The 26,432-nt window shown below is 36.1% G+C and overlaps 1 protein-coding gene across 1 annotated transcript in view; it reads right to left on the bottom strand.

Moving 5' to 3' along the window:
• Positions 1–26,432, bottom strand: part of LOC128998880 (uncharacterized) — a 106,371-nt gene that overhangs the window by 52,716 nt on the left and 27,223 nt on the right. Inside the window, exons 5-6 of the mRNA XM_054425237.1 lie at positions 16,628–16,765; positions 7,048–7,167 (exon numbers count right to left, since the gene is read on the bottom strand). Of these exons, the coding sequence (XP_054281212.1) occupies positions 7,048–7,167; positions 16,628–16,765 (258 nt within the window). The remainder of the gene's footprint in view (positions 1–7,047; positions 7,168–16,627; positions 16,766–26,432) is intronic.

Genomic DNA, 26,432 nt, shown 5'->3' with positions numbered 1-26,432 from the left:
ATTAAAAAAAAATCCGTTTACCAGAAAAATTTATATAGTTGAAAGATCCTAAAAAGTACCGATTTTTAAGAAACTCTGCACTAAAACTGAAGTTTAAAATTTAATAGTAAACAAACTACTCAGCCAATCTTTCTGAAATTGTTATGGCTTATTGGTAGGTTTATTGTTAACAGTTCCATGCATTTTAAAATTTTTACTCACAATAGTCTTTATGGTGATGTTTATTTTTAAAACGTATGCTAACATCGTTAATAAGACGCTAAAAATGTCGTTCAAAATGCCATTGTGTTTGTCGTGACACAAGAAATAAAATAACACCAATATGACAGATTTATAATGTGAACAAAGATGTTTTTTAAACAGATATATATTTGTGAACAAAAATTTCTCCCGCGATAAAAAAAAAATCAATTTACTAAAGATTGATTTATTTATCAATCAATTTATAATATTTTGGGGAGCCTGTTTTCTAAATTGAAAAAAAACTAATGACAAAATTTTAATGAATCTTTGATAGTTTAATTTCAGGATGTTTGCCTCAAGATAGTATGGCGTGATTTGCTCCATATTTTGCAGACCATAGACAAATCTCAAACAGTAATTCTGTGACCGCTGGAGCATACCTGCCTGAGTCACAGTCAAGTCATTGATCAATGAGTTGCAGTAACTGAAGTGGGGTAGTACCAGCGAACACATAACAAAATAGAAGCGCTACTCGGAGCGCAGGAGCGTGGCAGTCTGACTAGCCGACGAAACGGACAAAGATGGCGGCGCTAGCCTAGTCCCGGCGTCTGCAACGCGCTGGTCGTCTGCTATGCTTCGAGTCAGTGTTGTTTACATAGGCTTTGTTTAAATGTAAAAATACTTTTGTATAAAAATTACTTAGGTTTTTCTGGAAGTACATTGTCGTATTAGTATATTGTTGGAAATGTCTTAAAGTAAATCAATTGTTTTTACCTAAATGATTGATACAATTGATTGATTTAGGTGACCAAGGCTTATGACAGTGCTTTTGTTGTTACCGCTTGTCGTCTGTGGAACAGCCTACCCCTGCACATTAAGACACTTGAAAACCATTCCTAGTTTGAGGTGGCACCGAAGAAGCTCAACTATGAGTAGATGGTCTCGGCTGGCGTGTCTTAGAGCTACTGTTTCTTTGCGCGTTTGCTGGTGTCTGTATGCGATTGCGAGGGTGTGTAAATGTGTTTTTTTTTTGTCAAACTTGCATGTTTTTTTTTCATTTTTCTGAGAAATGTACTTAAATTGTTAATTATGGGGAATGTTGCTGGAAGTCAACAGTCCCGGAAGATCAAATAATTTATACCTGTGCCGCTAGGTCAAAAACTACAATGTTTGCAGTGTCTGTAGATCAAAAGTCCCAGTAAGTCAAATAATACAGTCCGAGCTAAAAACATGGTCTATGTTAAAGCAATTGACTTATTGGGAATTTGACCTAATGCAACAGCAGTTTTAATATAACGAAAAACGGTAAAATACAAGTTCAGTTTCGCTGAGTCAACAGTGCCGGAAGATCAAAAGCAATAAAAGTGAACGTCGATTCAGTGTAAAGTAGACCTCCTGCAACGCCTACATACCAACAAAACTCGCTTTTAGTTACTTCGTGTTTTGTCATAATTAGAATAGAGCTAAAATTATCATATTTGGTACATAGCTTATCTATTAATGCTTCTTGCCAACTGTTTGGTCAACACTGTAAATAGGTATAGCCTTTCGTCATAATTTGTGGCATAAAATACCCGCAAGGACGATCTGAAAATTTCTGGTTATTAATACGTTTGTAAAAGGAGATCCATTTAATTTTAGAACTATTTTATGAGTTATAATGTAGTCTACATATAAACCGTGTAAATGTATTACGCCTCGGAAGGGTTGAAACCTGTCCAAACTATCATATATATTATTAAAACGTAAATGGGGGTTTTCACGATTCTGAATCAACCAGACGATGGATTTTCATTAGTTTTATGTTGAAAGAAAGACAATTTTGAGAACTAGGGAATTTCAAAGCCATAATTTAAAATTAGTGTCCCAGTTTTTTATAAATTAAGTTTTAGTTTTTAAAAAGTCTAGCAGTCGATGCTAACCTTCTCCAATAAGTCAATGCTTCTAGCTAGCTTTTAGTACAATATGATTTGCTTAATATAACAGCTGTAACATTCAGCATTTGGAAGAAAATTCAAATACATACTTATGGTTCGTTTGGCTTATTTATACTATGTGTAATGCTGACCATTGATACATTTAATTCTTCGGTACGAGGATGGCAGATTAATTAAATATGCATAGTAAAATACAGTAGTAGGATGTTCAAATTATTTTTTAAAGTATTCTTTGTAATCATCGATTTGTTTTAGTCCAATATAATTTGTTTTAACTAACAGCTGGTTGAATGTGCTATGTATACTTATAAAAGACAAAGCCCTCACTGACACACTCGCTCTCACCACAGAAAACGTACTCTCACTCACTCATCATCACTAATTCTCCCACTTCCCATTACCTAGGAGACTGAAATTCGATACACCGATTCTTTGGGCATTAAATACGAAAACTGAGTAATTTTTATTATGATAGGGCATTCGAGCTTTGCCCCAGTGGCTCTGGAGTTTCCCATGTTAACCTTATGATTTTTCATATTTAAAAGGAATTAATGAATCTTAACAGCTGTGTCAATTAAACAATTTATGACAACAGCTAATTTGCAACCAAAAGCTGAGTGAGCGTTTCGAACGAACTTCAACCTGGAGGCGAGTTAACCCCAAGGCAAGTGAGCTCAGCAAACGAGCTCCAACCTAAAGGTGAGTGAGCGTAACGAACGAACTTCAACCAGGACGTGATTGAGCCATGCGAACGAGCTCATCTTGAAAATTAATTAGTTAAAGGGGGCAAAGCCAGCGGGTACAGCTAGTTATTCTATAGAATTATTATTATAGAATTATTCTAGCGAATTTCGCATATAGGGAATAAGCTATTACCGTAGTACTCATGGCAACACCTGGACCCGGGACCGATGTAATTTTTCGTTTTGAGTCCCTAGAGGCCAAAAACACCATCCGTTCAAATTCATATATATGTATGTGTATAAGACATTCTGGGCACTTGACTTTTTCGGGACTCGAGAATTTAGTACTTTTCGAGGACCTGTGCAAATTATTCCATTCCAAATGCAGCGCGTTATCGATCTTCACCCTTGTGTGGGCCTCCCATTCACTGACGGAATGTCTCGTGGCGTATGTCGACCGGATATAAATAGTCACTTTACACTCACTTATCTCGTTATTTTTTTCAGCATATTTGTTGACCCGTCTGCAGGTCTTATGTTGACGGGCTGTCAGAGCGTCTGTTGTAATAACTGGAATTCCTTATGTATGTTTGCTGCTGATTACGGTGAAGTATTGTTAAAAATTCCACCTAATCTTTAAAGTTACCCATTAAATTCATAGAAATAATAATATTTAACTGTTTGACGAGTACCCCTATTGTATTCAAAATACTCAACGGCCCAACCCAATATTTAATACAAGCCAAAGGTGTCTTATAGATTCCGAGTAAATTATTATAAACTATCAAATGGAGCATGTAAAGTGCATTATAAATAATCAACAAACCCTAACATAATTGACTATTTATTCAGTTACTGATTCGGGAATTGCAATTGCTGATGATAACTGAATGCTCTGACCTGAAGCAGTGTTCTTCTTTACTTCTTTACCTATAAAACACATGGGATACAGCCTTTATTCACTGATCACGTAATGCGTGATTTTCTATAAAGTCTTGGAAAAATAAAAGGAAAAATAGATAGAATACAGGTGTACTGTATGTGGTTTACACACAAATATTCATCAAACTGTGTGATAGTTTGTTATAGCAATGAACAATTTGAGAGTATCGTATTGTTTAAGTCGATGGAGAATCTCTGTTGATCCTGTTTTACAAGCAAACCAAAAAGATACAGCGACATATTCTAACCAGAAAATTGTAATCGTATGATTCTATAAGCATTGGTAGGATTGCAAAGTACTACACAAACATTATTTCAAGGGTAATAACAGTCACAATTTCCGCTGACTTTAAAAGAGTAAACTAAACTATTATACTAATGGACACACAACTAAATGGAACAACTAATGGAAATTCTCACGATGTACATTCGTTCGATATAAGCATTGAGTATACACGTCAGTACATACGTGTATACCCAATGATATAAGCAACGGTTCTTGCAATTTATTGCTTATTGTTTTTTAGAGTTGTTTTCGGACTTACTCTGTTTTCGGACTTACTCACACTCGTATAAGGTTTTCCACGTTTGTCATTGATAATGTAGCCATGTTGCTTTGAAATGGCGACCATACAAATGTATGCATTTTAAGCCAAGTATGAATGGAGATGAGTGTGGGATGAGTGGAGCGATCTTGTTGTCCTGTTTGTGACTAAGGCCTACATAATCCTTAGACACAGCTGTTAATTAATAGTGCATACAGTCAATTAATAGCAGCAGAGGTCAAGTTTGGTATCAAATTAAAGGTTTTATTCATAAAAATACATTGCCGCAAACCCAAACTCAAACGATGATGATGATAATAACGTTAATGATGTCGCTAAAACGTATCGTTTGAAATTTAACAGCTGAAAATAAGTGAAATAGAAAAGGTTTTGGTTAAATCCATCAAATTGTAATTGGACACTAGTAAATACTAGTGCACTTGTTGCTACCTCCCCCCTTCGGTTTCATGTATTCATCTCAATCAGTTCAAACCTAGGAGGATTAAACATTAATGTTACCTAATTAATGTTAAATCCTCCTAGATTCAAACCTGAAACACCCAGATCGAAACTCGCCTGTCGTTATTTTACCATCGCCTATTTTTAAATGTATTTTTCAAAAAAGAAAGATTATATTGATTTACTTTGGATTTTAAAAATGTTAACGTTTTATTTTGTTAAAGATTTATGGTGATACGTAAATATTGTGGTGTAGTAAAGTATATTATATTGTAGTTAAGTGTTAAATTTTGAAATTTTAGGGTGAATCGAGATGAATCTTTTTTTATAACATGGGTCTCTCCTACCTTAACATACATACCAAGTTTCATAAACATTGGTTGGAAAAGTGCAAAGATAAATATTTGTATGTAAAAAATACAAAATGGTGAATATTTTGTTATATTATTTTGACCCAAGGAATTACTAGGTAAAGTATCTCCCCGCTTATTTTTAACACCCTGTTTATGATGTATTCTTATAAGTGAAAAATGTAAGCTGGTAATACAGAAATATGTTTTATAAATAATATGAATGTACTGGTGATCTGTATATTCATCTTTTTCTTGGTCTTAGAACTGTAAATTAAAAGTCCACTCAGCAGTCGCATCGTACGATGTAGTTCTTTCCATGCGTTGCGAAATGCTAAATTTGCCGTCCTCTTCAACCCAAGTTATCTATTGAACCACTGATTGTAAAAAATTCAAAAAAATATATTTTACGCATCACACTTTTGGCTACAACTTTGCCACAGACGAAACCTCTCTAACCCAAAAACAACAAAAAATCTCGCATGCTAACTTTTTCATGTTAGAAATCACGATTTAAAACTATTTCACCATACATATCAATTTTTATTAATTAGATCGGTAAATAGTTTAAAGTTCCAACAAAATAGTCATCGAGTAGGACTAACCAAGAAGCTCTGTGCCAATTTTCAAAATTTTAGCACAACTTTAAGTACACCAAAACACGAAATTATTGAAGTCATGCGTCGAGAGGACTATCGTTGTTTTTAACAGATGATACTTTTGACCTTCCGGCACTGTTGATTCAGCGAAACTGAACTTATATTTTATCTCATTTCGTTATATTAAAACTGCTGTTGCATTAGGTCAAATTCCCAATAAGTCAATTGCTTTAACACAGACCACGTTTTTAGCTCGGACTGTACTATTTGACTTACTGGGATTTTTGATCTACAGACACTGCAAACATTGTAGTTTTTGACCTAGCGGCACAGGTATAAATTATTTGACCTTCCGGGACTGTTGACTTTCTGCAACGCGTCCTTAATTATGTTTATGTTCAATTAGATTAAGTAATCCCATTGTATAGTTATTTCTATACATTTATGAATGTCAGGTTAAGTGTAAGAAAGGACCATGTGGGTTTTTCTTTGCCTGAAAAAATAAACGACTTTTTTCATTTCATCTTTGTCTCCTGCGGTCACGGAAACGACGTTTCATTTTTCCGCGCTTGCGGTAAAATCATGAATATATTCTTTGGTCTTGAAGATATCATGTTTGTCTCCCGCAGGGTCGGAAACAATGTAATCTTTTTCTGTGATTGCGGCAAAATCATGAAGATCTTCTTCAGTGTTGTAGTCATCATCTTCGTCCCCACGGTCACGGAAACGACGACCTTTTTCCGCAATTGCAGTAAAATCATGGATATCTTCTTCAGTCTTGTGGACATCATCTTCTTCTCCACGGTCACGGAAACGGCATCATCTTTTTCCACGATTGCGGTGAGTGGCGAAAATCGGACCTTGATTGTTATTTAGTTTTAAGCTGTATCTCACTGCCAATTTTAGCCTTAATTATTTTGTTATAGGCACTTACCCAACTTGTTTGCTTAACTATAAACAGTATTATTATCATCATTATCAATACATCTCAAATACTTTTGTACAAAAACCCAGTATTATTAGTTTATTAGCATGTTCATCTATTTACACTTGACTCTGTACATTGTACTTTGAATTGTATATTATCTCCATTGACCTGGCCTATTGTATGACATGTATACTTAATGGCAATAAACTATTTGAATTTGAATTTGAATTTGACACCGCTCCGCACTGGGGAGGTTGCAGGGGTCTTATTTACGCCACTGGTTTTCCTGTACAAACAGTAAATGTATACAAATTGTTAAATCTCTTCACAGAAATAAAAACATAACAAGTATTCCAAAAAGGTATTGGGAGTTTATGATTTTCTTGATCTAATTTAGAATACTATGGTTGTATTTAGTTACATTTTGAGACCAGCCCACAAGTATGTCTCTAGAACGGTTGACAGCCATAACCAGCAATGGTCCCTGGTTGGTCAAACACCAGCCCGGCTGGAACTCTGAACTGCTAACTCTCTTGATGAACTGTAAATCAAACAAACAAACAACATCTTCTATAAGGATTTGGAAATTTATTAACATGAATGATGAAACCTATAGAGAATGGTATTTTAAAAATAAAATTAAGGTGCTAAATATATAGTGTTGAGTGATTAGTGTTTAGGGAGGCACATACAATAATATTTGTTTAAATTAACATGTAAACTTCTTCAAGGACAAAGGCACAACACAAGCCTCACTGCACGGCACTGTTTTTTGGTAGGACAAAGGACATAAAAGCAGGTAGCCTAGCTCAAAAACATTTCAAGATCTTGCAACTGGAAAAATATGAATGAAACACCCACCACAGCAAACCTGCAGACTAAGCAATTTTCCATTTGCGTTATTTGATTTTTGCCAAAAGATTTCTTTGAAAATGTCAGATTTCTTCCCTTTTTAAATAAAATTACCGGGGGACCGAAAAAGTGTAAAAACGTAAAAGTGTAAAAGCAATATAAATAAATAAATAAATCTTTATTGGTCATTAAATAACAGATGTTACAATAGACCTCGTCAACAAAAAAAGGTGCCAAAAAGGGCCATAGATTCTAAATAGTGTAATATGGTCTATAACATGGAATCTTCACTAAATATAACAAAGACAACAAGAAAATAAATAGTTAAAAATCATTTTAAAACACTGAACTATATTGTAATTTATTTCAATTATACCTGGGGCCCATTTCATAATAAGCTACAAGTTACAAGTTACAACTTGTAACTTGTAATTTCCATTAGATTTGCATTGGGCGATCAGCTGATTTACTAATAACTAGATAACCTGTTGCTCGAAATCGAGCAAAACTGCAACTTGTAATAAAAAAAAATAAACAACTAAAAACATAAACAGCAAGACCTCAATCAAAGAGTAATTCTAAAGTATATGACTGATGACTTTTGTCTGGTGGTCCTCTGTTTTCAGCTTTAAAAATAGCGGCGACATTTATACAGGTCGCATCATTGTAGCGAGGAAAGCCAATTATTTTGTCTCTTATTATTTACATAAGAATCTCCCTTAACTCCTTGGAGCTCTCGTCCCTACACATTTCTGCCACAGTTTTAAAAGATTGGGCAAATGGGTTGGCAATGTGACCCTATTTCCCAAATTTTATCATTGAATCTTTCCTTTCTTCAAGTGTCATGGATCTTGAAATTGTAGATCCCCTAGGTATGATCCTCTCATCTAAATGAGCTTCAGAGCTGACCATGGCAAAGGCGGAATTGAATTGACAAATTTTATCCTAATAATTTCTAGATCCAAGTCTCACAGCCCTGATTTCAGATTGGGAGTTTCCAATAAGTTCCTGAAAGTATGGTGAAATCCGCAGATGAGGTAAATGGTTCTCTCATTTATGGCAACAAAGAGTAACAATAATTTATCTGTATCGGCCAGACTCTTTTTTTTTTGCTTAAAATGTAAGCCACCACAATGTAAACATTTAAAGTTCGTTTGTCTAGGTTAGACGTATCCCACACGATGGTTGCCACTCTGTAATCTTCAAATGATACATTGGGAGATTGATGCAAGCGGCCACGTTCACGTTTCCTCCAGCCACTCACAGTCTTCGTCTTACTGGTAGCATATTATTTTAAATTTAGATGGATTACGAAAGTTAACAAAACAACAGAAAACACTACAACGGAATTGTTATACACATTGGAAATTACATGATATTGTGATGTAACTGCACTGGAAATAATCATTTTCAAACATTCATGTCATCACACCAAACTGTAACCAAAACAACACGAAAATTCAGTAAAATATGATGTAAGGTAAATACATTCAACTATTTACAAACAATTTGTTGTCAAGTCTTGATAGGGAACTCTTTATTTAAGAAACAGATATATTTAACAGATGTTTAGATAAAAATATAGAATTCCGGCTTTGCTCTGGAATAAATAAGTCCTGCAGTCTATGGTCAAACTCAGGGGTGCCCAGAGGGGGGGTACTGTGGCGCGTTTGCGCCATAGGAATTTTTGGGGGGGGACTTATTTTGAGATTTTTGGAGGGGATATTTTTTTGCTAGCTGTCATAATGAATGTATAATTTTGTATAAGCAGCCCGAAAAAGTGTTTCCAAGCAGTTTACTATCACCACCAACAACATTTTGCCGTTCGTAATTAAGATAGCTTCTAAGAATGGTAAAAACGGACCTTGCTAGACAATCCTTAATATACCAGTGTCGAATTTTACTTGCTACATATGTTTTGTTGGCTCTTTAACTCCACCATCATCAGGATTTAAAAAAGATCCACTTCTGGAGGTGTCGTCAGAATACGACAAACATTTAATACAAAACACAAAACGATTACAGATAGGCCTGTCAATTCGTACATTGCCGTCGGCAGGACTGGAAGTAAGTAAAGTAAACTGAATCAGGTTCAGGTTATGACAGACCGACGTGGTCTCTGGATTGTCGTCTGCGTTTTCAACAGCTGATATTGGACTGTTGTAGTGACTGAGAAGAGTATTGAAAATATAATGGGATTCATAATTAATTGAGTGTTTTCACTAAACAATTTTGTGCTGTCAATAGTTTTATGTATATTTCAAACTCCTCAAAGTACTTAATAAATTTCCTTTTCTGAAGTAATGTGGAATGTCGAGACTATCCAGCATATCAATTGGTTATTATTGTCAATAATTTTGAATGGAAAAATCAATTATGAATCCCATTATATTTTCAACACTCTCCTCCGTCACTAGAATTAGTCCAATTTCAGCTTTTGATAACACAAACACCAATCCAGAGGCCACGTCTTTCCGTCATTACCTGATTCAGTTTACTTCCAGTCCTGCCCGCGGCAATATATACACGCGTGAATTGATAGGCCTATCTGTTATCGTTTCCTGTTTTGTGTACAAACGGATTGTCTGACAAGATGCGTTTCTACCATTATTAGTCATAAAAGGCAATCCTGGGGCTTTCAAAATGAATTATAAGATTACTTTGTCACAAAAACCTTTTGTACTGGTGGCAATTATTAAGAGATATTGTGGGTATTTTGCCCGGCGATTTTTGTAGAAGGCAGCCTGGGAGTGGCGAGCAACAAGTCTGTCTTATTTCGTGACTCTGCCTATTGTGAAACAATAGGCATACTTTTTGCCAAAGTATTATTAATGCACTTAAAGCTGTTTGAATTCTTAAGCCCTGTAAAAATTAACGCCACCTAATATATTGTACAGTTACAGTACTGTGTTGGAGTAGAGTAATTCACCGAGTAGGCCTATATTGTTGTACGTTTTGAAGACGTTGTCTATTGCAATACTGAGCACACATATTGGCTGACAATACAGATTCTGAATTGTAAATTAAAAAAACTTCTAATTCGTCCATTAGTTAGATTTATATTGATGTATTGTTAAATGACGTTTCATATTAAACATTTAATTTTGATTATCAGCAAGTTTTGTTTTTCGTACCTTAAGTTTACTAAATACTTTAAATGCTTGTTTTATGAGGTAAAGGGAAAATTGTCAGATAAATTGGTGAGGGGAGGGTAGGTTTAAATAGACGGCAGCATAAATTGGGGGGGACTACTTTTTTGGCTTGGGGGGGGACTCGATGGGGGGGGGATTGCGCCTCTGGGTTTGGGGGGGATGGTCACCTCTGGCTCTGGTCAAACTTAAAAACTAAAAAGAATTAAATATTTATTCTTAAACACTTTGTTGTCTAGTCTCTTCATTATGAACCAGACTTAGTTAACAGATTGAAACAAAATATAAATTCCAGCTTTGCTCTGGAAGTTTTAAGTCCTGCAGTCTGTGGTTAACCTTAAAAACTATTTCAAACTACGTCCATATGTTATTTGTAAACAAAGGGAAATGAGTTTAATCAAATGTCAACAGATGGCGCCACCTTCCAAACTTTAGCCCTTAACTGTACTTAAGTGATGCCCTTTCTTAATATGCTGAGACGTATTTGCACATCTACATGAAATTACCTTTAATTTGATACCTCAAACGTTAAAATCCATCAAGCGGTTATCAAGCTATGACTGTGAAAAGAAAACTGCTTGCGTATTAATATATAGCTATTAGTTTGTACTTTATTATGAAATGGGCCCCTGGCTTATAATTTATAATATGAACAATTATCTAAAACATCTGTTTGTTTACGTTTTGTTTCTTCTATGATTATTAAATCCAGTTTTGTTCTAACATTTTAAAGAATCATTTATTAGTTTTCAAAGTTAAATATGTTTTAGTGGCGACGAGGACGGGATTTTTAATGACTCATACACCTACAGGATAAACATTGAAATTAACATACTATCATGACTGAAGACCTTTCAACAATTTTATCAACGTTTGTTCAACAACAGGCTATACTTCTGAACAAGTTTAATGAAATCACACAAACCCATGCACAGAATCCAAAACCTTCAACACCCCAGAACGTAATCACATCATTCAATTTCGATTCATTTGATGAAAATCTTGAAGATTTCAATTCATATAGACAACGACTTGAAAATTACTTTCATTTGAAAAACATTACAGGAAACGAAGATGAAGTACAACAAATCAAAGCAAGAATATTGATCAATTGTATTGGACCAAAACATTATCAACTACTAGGTAGTCTTGTATATCCAGACCTACCATCAAACAAAAGCTACGACGAATTGATTAAAATAGTTTAAAAACATTTATGTCCAAAACCCAATGTTTTTGTGCAACAACATACTTTTCTATCACGTCTTCAAAGTCCGACAGAGTCCATATCTGAGTTTGTAGCTGCACTAAGAAGACTTACATTCACATGCAATTTCAACTGCCCTTCTTGTGAATCTTCAGTGGTCGATTTGTTTTTACGTGCACAATTCATTTGAGGATTACGAGATGAAACAATCAGTGAAAATATTCTTCAGCATCCAGAATTGACTTTTGAAGGTGCGTATGAACAGGCTCTGACTCTTGAATCATCAAAAAAGGGTTGCAAAACATTTCATGGAACTGATTCGATAAATAAAGTTTCAAAGGTTTTTCATACAAAAAACTATGATTGTGATAACACATCAACAAAACAAAGTCAAAATAATCAAAAGAAGTTTTATGAGCGCCTTGGAATCTCAGGACTATGTGTGCGTTGTGGTGAGAGTAACTTGGCAAAATCGTGCGACAGGGACATTAACACCTTATTTTGTAGTCTATGCCATAAGCGTGGTCATATCTCTAAAGTTTGCATATTAACCTTAACAAAATCAAATCATCGCAAGGTAAATACCATAATTCAAGAAGACATAGAACATGATGAGTTTTATATTGGAAGAATTGTTCCTGTCCGTATTGAGTCCACTACTTCACCAACGGAAAAATTCATGACAACACTGAACATTGAAAATGGTAAGCTTACCTTTGAAATCGACACTGGGAGTCCAGTAACTATAATCAATTCAAAAAGTTTGCCCTAACAGAACTCTTCAGCCAACATCGACTACACTTAAAACAGTTACCGGTGAAATCTTTAAACCTCTGGGTGTAGCCAAAGTTGAGGTATGGTACAACAACAAATCTACAAACCTGAACTTGTTTGTTGTGGATAACATTATTAATCCATTACTAGGTCGAGATTGGTTGCAAAAACTGAAAATTCCCTTAGATTCTCAACTATCCACTTCCACCGTAGCTCATCCACCATTGAAGCCTGCTGTAACTTGCTCTTTGCCACCTCCACCCCCCTCTGTCAAACCTGTGAGCTACGGCTACTCTGCAGTTCCAGTTCAACTAATAACCTACGAAATGCCATTGACACCAGTAACTTACAAACCACCTGCCTCGGCTGTCTGTTACGGGTACTCTTACCTAGCTGTGAAACATGTAGTGCCGAATTCTCAAAACACCGATTGTACCACCAGTCCGGTACATGACTGCACCCCACTTTAAACATTCTACTCCAACTCCACTGAAGACTCTCAAGTATTCAAAAACAGTGCCTGCAGTTAGCTATGAATACTTACCTCTGCCCAGTGTGTACTTAACTCCTTCCGCCCCGACAGTGAGCTACAAGTATTCCATTCCAGCTCCAACAGCAGTTTCCAACGGTTACAAATCGACCACGTCAATTCTAAAACCCCTAGTTGATTTCCCTCCTGTTCAGTTTTTAACTCCCGCTCCTGTTCATTTTGAATACTCTACTCCAGTTCGAGACAAAACCTACTACTATTCAACGACTCCAGTAAGCTATTAAGCTATCTATACACCTGCTCCAGTGAAAAAAAACCAACTAAAGCCAATTGCCTACACCACACAAGTATCAGTTATGAGTTTTCCACACCAAGACTTCAACCTGTTGTTCTCTTTTTAGAGGGGAAGACTGTAATATATTTCAATTATACCTGGCTTATCTATCTATATATATAAAATCCAATGTATGTTTGTTTGTATGTATGTTTGTTTGTTTGTTTGTTTGTTTGTCCTTTATGGACTCCAAAATTGCTCGACAGATTGTAATGAAACTTTCAGGTATTATTAAGCATTGTTCAAGGATGGTTTGAGTGAAGTTTGGTGCAGATCCGTCAAAAGGGCTCCGCCCCAGTGGCTCTGGAGTTTCCCATGTTAACCTTATGAGTACTCATATTTAAATGGAATTAAAGAATCTTAACAGCTGGTTCAACTAAAGAATTTGATTCTATGTAGTCCAGGCAAAATACCACAATTTACCCTTAAACCTGGGCAAAATTGCTTCACATGCGATTGAAGTGGTATTCAACACAGAAAATAGTGCTTTATAACATATCCAAAATCCGACCATAGGAAATTACTAAAAAATCAAATTCAAAATGGCGGCAAATTTTCAAATTTTTGTGATATTTGTTTTAAGACTTTTCGTGGTATGGGATTACGGAAAGCACATATACATAAATTAAATATCAGATTGGATGTTGAAATAAATATCAAATAAATACAAGAATAGACTTTATTAAAACGGCAAGGGCATATTTGTATGTACATTTTCGTTTCCATAGTTAAAAAAAAAAACTAAATTTAATAGTTTTCTTGGACAAACTATTCATTTTAATAACTGTTATCATTTTGTTTCAATGTTTTTACATTCATTGATCTGACACTCCCCTAAAGAAGCAGAACAAGACAGTCCGTTCTGTTTACACCCACAGTTGCGCAATGGGTCATAAAAGAAGAATGGAACATATTCAATAATCACTCTAGGCGGTCAGATACGCTAGTATCTGGGTGTTGGGGGTAGTACGAGTTTTCACCAAGAAGGACATTATTCTCAGACGTTTGAACAAATATGTGAAAAATAACTATTATAGGAAACAGTAAACATGAATACTATAGTATGAAATAGTAAACATATCAAAACAGGCAATGCAAAAAGACTAAAAAACAAAAAGTCGTACCCCCATACATTTCTTATGAACGTTTGGTAATTTGAAAATTTTTAAGATAATTTTTCTTTTATCTCCAGGTTTTACTAACGCTTGCAGTTTGATCTAGCCTTAAAATATTCTGTGATAAAAGGGTTTAAATTTGAGCTATTGATCATTAAAATCGGATGATTTAGAAACGATCTACGAACCCTATAACACAATATTAAATTTAACTTTTTAGATATAAGTTTTTATTAAAAGATGTATAACTCGGGATGTTAATATGTCACCAAGTTCATTCTGGTCTCAAATTACTCAGTGAATCTTTGGCTTTAATTGTATTAACCATTTAATAAAATCTGATAAATTTTTATTGAGTCATGAATCTTTATTTAACAGTAGATTGTTAGTTTTTCAAAATTTGTCTTTAGTTTTAGACATATATCCCCAATTCCAAATAACTCCCAAAAATCTTTACAGTCTAAAATAAATATTAACATTATTGACTTTTGTTTTAGGTATGGGGATTACTTATTGGGAGTAATTAGAATTGGGGATAAATACCCTAAACTAAAGACAAATTTTGTAAACAAAATAATTTACTGTTAAATAAAGATTCATGCCTCATTTTAAATTTGTCAGATTTTATTAGGTGATACATAAAATTGAAGCCAAACATCCACTGGGTAATTTGAGACAAGAAAGAACTTGGTGACATATTAGCTACCCGAGATATACATCTTTTAATAAAAACTTATTTCTAAAAAATTAAATTTAATATTGTGTAAGGGTTTGTAGCTCGTCTATAACACTTCCGATTTTAATGATCAATAGCTCAAATGAAAACACTTTTATCACCGAATATTTTAAGGGTAGAACAAACTGCAAGCGTTTGTAAAAACTGGAGTTATAAGAAAAATTATCTTAAAAAATGTTCAAACTACGTAACGTCCATAAGAAATGGATGAGGGAGAATTTTCGTTTGAACATATCTTCTATTTATAATGATGTGTCACAACACTATCATTACGTTTAAAAAGATATATTTATATCCAATATGGCGGATCCAATATGGCGGATCAGAATAAAAACCACTTAGTTTTCCTATTTAATGCCCAAAGAATCAGTGTACCGAATTTCAGCCACCTAGGTAAATGGGAAGTGGGAGAATTAGTGATGAGTGAGTGAGTCAGTCAGTCAGTCAGTGAGGGCTTTGCCTTTTATATATTTAGATATATTATATATATATATATATATATATATACTAGCTGTACCCGCGGGCTTTGCCCCGTTTTACTTCATAAGTGAGCTCGTTCGCATGGCTCAATCACGTCCTGGTTGAAGTTCGTTCGCTACGCTCACTCACTTTTAGGTTGGAGCTCGTTCGCTGCACTCACTTGCCTTCAGGTTAGCTCGTTCGCTACGCTAACTCGCCTCCAGGATGAAGTTTGTTCGCTACGCTCACTCACCTTTTGGTTGCAAATTAGCTGTTGTCATAAATTTAAAAAAAATAATAGTGCTGCACCCTGTTGGTAATCCTTGTAAGTTTTTAATGCTTTTGCATATCATAGAACCAACTTTTTAGTTGAAACAGCTGACTAAATTATTTAATTCCCTTTTAATATGAATACTCATAAGATTAACATGGGGAACTATAGAGCCACTGGGGCGGAGCCCGAAAGGATTTTTGAGATAAGAATATGCCTATATGTTAATCGGGAATGTGAGCTATCATCATGCCAAATTTCAGCAAAATCCGTCCAGTGGTTAATGCGTTCACTTGTCACAAACATACATCCAAACTTTCTCATTTATAATATTAGTAGGATAGTAGGATATGAATTTGAACAGATGGTGTTTTTGTCTCTGGAACTCTCAAAACAAAAAAGTAAATTGGTCACGGGGCTAGGTCTTACCATGAAACCTACGGTAATAGTTTATTTTCTGTCGGTATATGGGAAATTTGCTAAAATCAGACATTATCATTATCACAATATGGTATATCTTTGTTTCACCTCCCTCAACTGCGCCAACTAGCTCTGCAGCAAGGAGACATCTTATTTTACTATTTTATTTTGTAGATTATATAGGTAGCAATTACCTGGATGAATCCATTGGGACCAGACATTACGACTCCATTTTTCCACCACAGGACGTTAGTTGGAAAACTACAGGATCCTTCTCGGGACAGGTATGGCCAAACGAATACTTTCTGGAAGTTCTGAGTTTCTTCTTTCACCTGGAAAATGTCAAGGTATTGACTTTTAACAAAAACATCTTACTTTAAAATAATTTCTTGAAAGATCATGTTGGTATAGGCATTATTTAGTGCAAATGTATAACAATACTGTTTAGAGTTTAATAATTATCTGGTCATCTGTCACCAAGGTACAAGTTGTTACTTAAACACACTAATATTTTTGTGTTGCCAAAAGGAAACTAAACAGTCAGAAACAAAATGTGGAACGGTAACACCCCTAATAGAAACTATAACAACACAGGCCCAAAAAGGGTTAAGAGATGCAGAATAAGAGTAAGATATACATTGAAACATACATTTTAAATTAGCAAAAATAAAATCTGACTTACCTTTCCTACAATTAACAAAATTATACTTTAACATGTTGTGAAGAAACTATTTATTAAATCAAAATCCACATTTTAGGAACAGTATTTTATCTAGTAATTTCAATAACTCATCTCAAAACAAAAGGTAAACAACAATAATAAACTAGGTGGCGTTCGCAGAGGCATCCACAAAATTGAGCGGAGTCATCAAGGGTTCATATTATATTGTTTTTGTCATACTGCAGTAAAAACAGTAGTTTTTAATGCTTGCGTTGCGGGTCTAAAGTAGCATTTTTAATATTTAGGGAGTAAAAATCGTTTATAGCTTCTATGGAGTAAAAATCAGCTGTCAACTCGATCAAAATCAGTTGTAAATTTCGATTGTAAACGATTGCATGTATCGGAAATATGTATCGATTCGTGCTTCGTAATCATTTTAACATACAGTCTACTAGTCTACAGTCTCTTCCCATAGCATTTTAGCATTGCAGATACATTAATCCATTCCCACACTCAAGACTGCTCACCTTTACTACTTCCTTCACCACCCCCTACGTCATGGACCTGTTTCCCTCTCTTCCCATAGCATTTTAGGATTGCAGATACATTAGTGTAATTGCCAAAGACAGTTCCCACACTCTGCACTGCTAGCCTTACTACTTCCTTCGCCATTTCCTACGTCATAGACCTGTTTCCTTCCTTTCTCATAGCATTTAAGTATTACAGATACATTTATCAAACTGCCCAAACGGTTCCCCCACTCTGCACTGCCAGCTTTTACTACTTCCTTCACCACTTCCTACGTCGAGGGGCCTGTTTCCTTCCCTTCTCATAGCATTTTTGGAATGAAGATACATTAATCTAACTGCCACAGACGGATCTCACACTATGTTCATACTTTACTACTTCCTAAGCCACTTCCTACGTCGTGGACCTGTATTCATCACTTTCCATAGCATTTTAGTATTTTTGATACGTTAATCTAATTGCCACAAACATTCCCACACGTCGTACTGCTAGCCTTTACTACTTCTTTCACCATTTCCTATGTCGTAGGCATGCTTCCATCCCTTCTCATAGCATTTTAGCGTTGTAGATACATTAAAACTGCTACAAACGGTTTCCAGTTCCCACACTCCACACTGCTCACCTTACTACTTCTTTCACCTCTTCCTACGTCGCGGACCTGTTTCCCTCTCTTCCCATGGCATTTTAAGATTGTAGATACCTTAATCTAATCGTCATAAACAGATCCCACACTCCGAACAACCCGCATTTACTACTTCCTTCACCACTTCCTACATCGCGGACCTGTGTTCCTCACTTACCTTAGCATTTTAGGATTGCAGATACCTTAATCTAATCGTCATAAACAGTTCCCACACTCCGGAAAGCTCGCCTTGACTACTTCCTCCACCACTTCCTACGTCACGGACCTGTTTCCTTCCCTTCCCATAGCATTTTAGGATCGCAGATAACTTAATCTAATCGTCGCAAACAGTTTCCACACTCCAGACTGCTTCCTTTACTACTTCCTTCGCCACTTCATACGTCATGGACCTCAAGCTAGTGTCGTCATTTGATTATATTTATGATCCATACCGTTTCTGTTTTAATATCTGTGGAATAATGCTATCAGCTATTTCTTTAACCACTGCATTCAAAAGTCAACAGCTGATCATATGTCTTTGTTTATGTGTCAAAATACTGCTTCCATAAGGATTACATTGAAACTTTGAGACCCAGTGGGGCGGATTCCTGAGAGACTTTTTTAACGCCATATAGATGTTGGCACTCACCGATATGGTCTTTATCACCATGCAAAATTTGAAAACGATTGATACAGCCGTTTAGGAGGAGTTTGCGTATTACGAAATGCATAAGAGTCGACGTATAAGAGCTTCGCTCAACTAGGAGGCGTTCGCAGATGCATCCACAAAATTGAGCGGAGTCATCAAGCGTTTATATTATATTGTTTTGGTCATACTGCAGTAATACCAGTCGTTTTTTATGCATGCGTTGCGGGTCTAAAAATCCTTTATGGAGTAAAAATAAGCTGTTGTCATCTCAGTTGTAAATTTCTATTGTAAACGATTGCATGTATTGAAAATATGTATCAATTCGTGCTTCGTAATTATTTTAACCTACAGTCTACAGTCTCTTCCCATAACGTTTTAGCATTGCAGATAAATTAATCCATTCCCACACTCAACACGCTCACCTTTACTACTTCCTTCACCATTTTCTATGTCGTGTGGATGCTTCCATCCCTTCTCATAGAATTTCAGCATTGCAGATACATTAATCTAACTGCTACAAACGGTTTCCAGTTCCCACACTCCACACTGCTCACCTTACTACTTACTTCACCTCTTCTAACGTCGCGGACCTGTTTCCCTCTCTTCCCATAGAATTTTAAGATTGTAGATACCTTAATCTAATCGTCATAAACAGATTTCACAATCCGGACAGCTCACCTTGACTACTGCCTTCACCACTTCATACGTCTCGGACTTTTTCTCTCCACTTCCACACTTCCAACACTTCCTACATCGTAGACCTGTTTTCCTCCATTCCCATAGCATTTTATGATTGCAGATACCTTAATCTAATCGTCATAAACAGTTCCCACACTCCAGCCTGCTCACATTTACTACTTCCTTCACCACTTCCTACGTCACGGACCTGTTTTCCTCCCTTCCCATGGCATCATGGGATTGCTAATACCTTAATCTAATGGTCATAAACAGTTCCCACACTCCGGACTGCTCGCCTTAACTACTTCCTTCGCCACTTCCTACGCCACGGACCTGTTTCCCCCCCTTTTCATAGCATTTTATGATTGCAGAAACCTTAATCTAATCGTCATAAACAGTTCCCACACTCCGGACAGCTTACCTTGACTACTTCCTTCATCCCTTCCTACGTCGCGGACCCGTTTTCCTCCCTTCCCATAGCATTTAATGATTGCAGATGCCTTAATCTAATCGTCATAAACAGTTCCCACACTCCGGACCGCTCGCCTTTACTACTTCCTTCACCACTTCCTACATCACAAACCTGTTTCCCTCCCTTCCCATAGCATCATAGGATTGCAAATACCTTAATATAATGGTCATAAGCAGTTCCCACACTCCGGACAGCTCGCCTTGACTACTTCCTTCATCACTTCCTACGTCGCGGACCCGTTTTCCTCCCTTCCCATAGAATTTTTGGAATGCAGATACCTAAATCTAATCGTCATAAACAATTTCCACATTTCAGACTGCTCACCTTTAGTACTTCCTTTAGCACTTCCTACGTCACGGACCTCAAGCTAGTGTCGTCATTTGATTATATATATGATTCATACCGTTTCTGTTCTATAATGCTATCATAGAACATCTGTGGAATAATGCTATCAGCTATTTCTTTATCTACTGCATTCAAAAGTCAACAGCTGATCATATGTCTTTGTTTATGTGTCAAATACTGCTTCCATAAGGATTACATTGAAACTTTGAGACCCAGTGGGGCGGATTCCTGAGAGTTATTTTTAACGCCATATAGATGTTGGCACTCACCGATATGGTCTTTATCACCATCCAAAATTTGAAAACGATTGATTCAGCCGTCTAGGAGGAGTTTGCGTATTACGAAATGCATTAAAGTCGACGTATAAGAGCTTCGCTCGCTCCGCTCAATAAACAGTTAATCTGATCTTTTAAATACTTTACATATGGTTAATTAATAACACCACATCTCCCTTTGTCACACATCTTCTTTTAATCATATCGTTTTGGTCTTCTTATGAGTCTCTGACTTCTCCGAGAAGGGTTGTGGGTTTTCTGATCAGGTGCCTGAGGGATTGTATTAGGCTGTTCAATATTCAATTCACCCTTTCTTCTAATGACAATAGTGTTAGATGCCATCGATTTATTCCAAGCCGTCTTCCATTATTTAGTGTTACCCAATATGATCGGGGATAAATGTCTGATTTTGAAAAGATTTCTCCGTTACATTTCAGGTCTCTAATCCAGACCTTATCCCCTTCTTCCAGAGGTTTTAGTTCACTTGCTCGTCTCCTGCTGTCAAAATTCCTCTTCATTCTCTCTTTTATGCGTTTGTCGTTTTGTCGAAAACCAGCCAAATCATTAGTGTTGACTTTTTCAAAATCTTTCAATGATGGAAGATTTGACCTCAATTTTCTCCCATAAAGCAACTCTGCTGGAGACAGTCCCGATTCTAGCTTTGTTGTCCGGTAAACTAATAGCCCTAGATTTGGATCTTTATTTTTCAACAAAATTCTTTTGGCTATTGACACTGCATTCTCAGCACCTCCATTTGCCTGAGGAAAGTACGGACTAGTGGTCGTTGCTTCAAACCCGTACTCTTTTGCAAAATCTTTGAACTCTTGTGATGTGAATTGAGTTCCACCATCAGTCCGAATCTTATATGGAATTCCATGTCTTGCAAAAATGTTCCTTAACTTTCCTATAACCAAATTGGAGGACAGAACACTGAGTTCAACTAACTCAATAAATCTTGAATAATAGTCTTGAACCACCAAATACCACTTCCTATTACACATAAATAGATCTGCGGAAAGATAAATCCAAGGACCTTTTGGAAGTTCTGTGGGCATCAAAGGCTCTTTGTTCACTTGACGGTGTTCAAGACACACAAGACAGTTTTCTACTTCAGACTTCACATCTCTCGAACAGCCCGGCCACCAGACGGATTCTTTTGCTCTTGAACGACATTTCACAACACCTAAATGGCCTTCGTGAATTTTGTTTAAAATTTCCTTCCGTAAACTTCTAGGTATAAACATTCTTCTTCCTTTTACAATCAAGCCATCTTCCAAAACAAGTTCATCTTTATATTTCCAAAATATCGAGTTCTTACGCCATTTACTCTCCAAAATTGACGATAAGATTTCACGGCTCTCGGGATCATTACCTTGAGCTTGTTTAATTTCTTCTCGTCGTTTATCTGAACAAGGAAAAGTTTCTACAGTGCTCCTGATGAATAGTACATCGTCTACAGTCAGTTCATAGATTCTGTCTTTGGCAAAGTCTTCTTTGAGGTTTCCAGGGCTTCGAGATAAACAATCTGCCGTGAAGTTTTCTTTCCCAGGTAGATAAATTGCCTTATAATCGAAGACTAAAAGCCTCATTCTAAATCTTTGAAGCCTAGACGAAAGCTCTGAAATATGCTTTGACCCTAGAATTTCTACTAATGGTTTGTGGTTTGTGTACACTTGGAATTGCTTTCCCAACACACAAATTGAAAACTTTTCACATGCCCAAGTCACACCTAATGCTTCCTTTTCTATTTGTGCATAGCGAGTTTCAACATCAGTCAAACTTCTGGATGCATATGCTACTGGTCTCCACACCTCACCGTGCAGCTGCTCCATTACCGCCCCAATGCCATATGAAGATGCATCTGCCGTAGTTCTAATCTCAGCATTACTTTTGTAAGGAGCCAATACTGGGGATTTTGTCACTGCATCTTTTAACAATTTGAACGCCTTGTCTTGGGATTCGCCCCATCCCCACAAACTTTGTTTCTTCAATAGACGGCGTAAAGGCGCTGTCAGTTCTACTAGGTTTGGTACAAATTTCATTAGCTGGTTCACCATACCCAAAAACTGTCTCAGCTCTGAAACACAAGTGGGTTCCTTCATAGAAGAAATGGCCTTAATCTTTTCTGGATCTGGGCTTATACCATCTTGAGTTATCAAATGTCCAAGGAATGTTACATTTATGAGACCAAATAAACACTTGTTTTTATTAAGAGTCACTCCATTTTCTAACAATCTTTCAATCACAAGCTTTACTCTAGTGTCGTGTTCCTCTTCTGTATTCCCTACAACCAATATGTCGTCAGCCTGATTAATCACTCCTGGAATGTCTGCTAGTATCTGACTTATCCTCTTTTGGAATACCTCTGGGCCAGAACAAATTCCAAATGGTAGCCTTTTGAAATAATACCTTCCAAATGGAGTAAAGAAAGTTGTTAACTTGGATGAACTTTCATCAAGAGGTATTTGCCAAAATCCATTAGCTGCGTCCAGTTTACTGAAATATTTGCCTCCTTCAATCTTAGCCAAGGATTCTTCAACTGATGGTAGTTGTAAATGTTCTCTTTGCACGTAAGTATTCAATTTTGTATAATCTACACATAGCCTTATTCTACCTCCTACACGAGGCACCACTACAATGGGTGAACACCATTCTGTTGGTTCTGATATGGCTTCAATAACACCTTCTTTTATCATTTTATCTAGCTCTTCTCGTACTGGTTGGTATAGAGATACAGCCACTCTTCTGGGGGACATTACTGCATAAGGCTGAGCATTATCTTGTAGTTTAATCTTGTAACTACTGTTTAGACTGCCCATCCCATTGAACACCTCTGGGCATAACTGTTCAACATCATCCTTATCAATCAAATTGACATTGAAGGTTATCAGACCTAAACTAAGTAATGCATTTCGGCTAAGCAACGGGGAATTTTGTTTACCTAGCACGTACAAATCTTCTGGCAATACTCGGTCATTGTATTTGAGAAGAACCTTAGCTATACCCAGAATGTTGAGCCTATTTTTGCCCGGTCCATACAATACACGATCGCAACATTGCAATTGGAGACCGAGGGATCGAGCCTGATGTTCTCCTATGACTGATACATCGGCCCCTGTATCCATTTTAAACAGAACTTTACATTCATTGATTTCTATTTCAACTACAGGACATTCTTTGCCATATTTCTTAACTTGAATTTCACCTAGACAAGAATTTGAAGTATCATTTTCCTTTTTGTCCTCAACTTCCCGTATTGTTTTCTGTCCATTTATACAATACCTAGCAAAATGTCCCTTGACACCACATCTAAGACACTCAACTTTATATGCCGGGCACTCCCTATACTTATGAAATAGGTTACATTTACTACATCTTAACTTGTTTCTGAAAGAGTTACTTTATTGCTAACGACTCCTACTTCCTCTTGGCTAATTGTATTTGATATGTCGCTAGCTCTATCTCTTACTACATTTTGCTGTTTCAAAACAGACTCGGATTGCCGAACTTTGGTAATAGCCTTGCTTAAAGTTAGTGAATCGTCCATTTGTAGAGTCTCTGAAAGTTTGGAATCATTGACTCCAATTACAATCAAATCACGTATCAACTCTTCCTTCAAATTTCCGAATTCACACGTTTCAGCTAATTTATGAAGGTCATTTATAAAAGAATCCACTGTTTCATCGGCCCCTTGTCTTCTCTTAAGAAACTTGGCACGTTCATACACAATGTTACATTTGACTTTTAAGAAATCATTAAAGCTTTTAACTACTTCTTCATACTGAAGATTATTTTCTTCTGAAATACCAAAGGTACGGAAAAGGTCCTCACCCTTGTCGCCTAGAGTGTACAAGAGCATACTTATCTGTTGACTGTCAGGCTTAAAGCAGAGCTCTGAAGCAATCCTGTACCTCTCAAACCTTTTCATCCAACGAGCCCACAAGGCGGGATTTTGAAAATCAAAAGCTTCAGGTGGAGAAATTTGAGTTTGCATACCTGATACTGAAGTAACTCTCAAAGCTTCAGTTGAGGTTTTATCTCTGTAACCGCTCTTCGAACAAACCTGATTCCAAGGCCTAGACTCATCTTCACTTGATTCAAGATCAAATTCGTTTTGTAAGTAATCCCTTTTCTTCAAATTTCTTTTAGATGTCCTTTTATTTCTGCTTCCCATATTTATTTCTACCTGACACCATGTGAAGAAACTATTTATTAAATCAAAATCCACATTTTAGGAACAGTATTTTATCTAGTAATTTCAATAACTCATCTCTAAACAAAAGGTAAACAACAATAATAAATAAACAGTTAATCTGATCTTTTAAATATTAAACATATGGTTAATTAATAGCACCACACATGTTCACTCTAACACTGGTGGCGCAAAAATTGAGTTTAGCTCAAAAGTATATAATTTTTAACATACTGAATACCATATGGACTTTCAAAAAACAGGAGAATGTTTATAAGAATATTACTAAAAATAGATGATAACTAAAATATTGTAAATTTTTATAGTTACAAAATAGTATATGAATTATGCTAATGAAAAACAGGTACATGTCAACCTGTCACTGTCTTGATATAAGCACACTGGTCAATGTGTTACCCGTGGCCACGCTCAGCAGTATTGCGTAAAACAGTATATCACAAAGTTCTAAATGATGTCTGATAGAATAGCAGCATTGACTAGGTAGCAACACTATTGTGCGCTGTTGTAGTCCTACTAGAGACAGCCTGGCAGACAGTAGCTTAACTAGTTCATCGATCATGATTGGACTGTTAGAGCCTATAAGTCTTGGCTTCAGACAAAGATGATGACAATGCATTAGGCCAAAGTGTTTGTTATGTTCAATGTTTTATAAAGTTTGTTTTTTTATGTTGCTTGAATTAGTTTTTAATTGTTCATTATTTATATTTAAAAATATTTTCTGTTGGAATAAAGAAAAACACGTTATTAGACAATTTTGGTGTTTTGTTATAATATTGATTACAGAGTTTGATTCAAGTATCACCTATGATGGAGCTTTTCTTGTGTCTTCTTAAACACGAAGACATGGTAAAACCAATCACGGAACCTCCAAAACACCATTTTATAGTGTACATTATGCAAGTAACAGTGACCACAAATTGTGCACGTTGAGGAGTTTTAATGGTCCACTCCACAAATGAGTGATGTATGTGGAGCAACTGATTGTACCTGATTTAACAAACTACAAGTTAAACTTCTTGAGTTAGTTAACTATGACCTGAGGCAGCCCAAAGTCAACACTTTTAGGAAAAGGTAACTCAGTTGAAGGTTTATCAATTAAAACTTACCCCATGAACTTTGGAATTTCATTTTACCTTTACATTCAGTGCTTCCGCTCGCCTTCCCACAACATCACCATGTTGTGTTATCACATCATTCATGTTTATTTCAAATGACATGGCTTAAATTATACTTCAAGTCCCTAGTAAAAATAAATATTTTATTTTCATAATTTTGAATTTGAACTGTTTTTCTTGCCTTTATTTTTAGCTTTGTCAATTGATTTCAGGCTCAGGTTTATACAAGCTTTTTTGGTTCTTTTGACGGCACTTGCCTGATAATTTTGAATTTGAACTGTTTTTCTTGTCTTTATTTTTAGCTTTGTCAATTGATTTCAGGCTCAGGTTTATACAAGCTTTTTTGGTTCTTTTGACGGCACTTGCCTGATATGACAATCAATTGAGGGGTACAATTGTATAGGCTTTAGTGAACATTGGCTTAATAGCAGCAACTACGAT

The sequence above is a fragment of the Macrosteles quadrilineatus genome, unplaced genomic scaffold (genome assembly GCF_028750875.1).
Source record: "Macrosteles quadrilineatus isolate MER2022 unplaced genomic scaffold, UCM_ALF_1.0 Scaffold_1__1_contigs__length_201487025, whole genome shotgun sequence".
Classification (NCBI taxonomy): Eukaryota; Metazoa; Arthropoda; class Insecta; order Hemiptera; family Cicadellidae; genus Macrosteles; species Macrosteles quadrilineatus.
The sequence above is the reverse complement of the archived record's forward strand: the minus strand, read 5'-3'. Positions and strand labels throughout refer to the sequence as shown.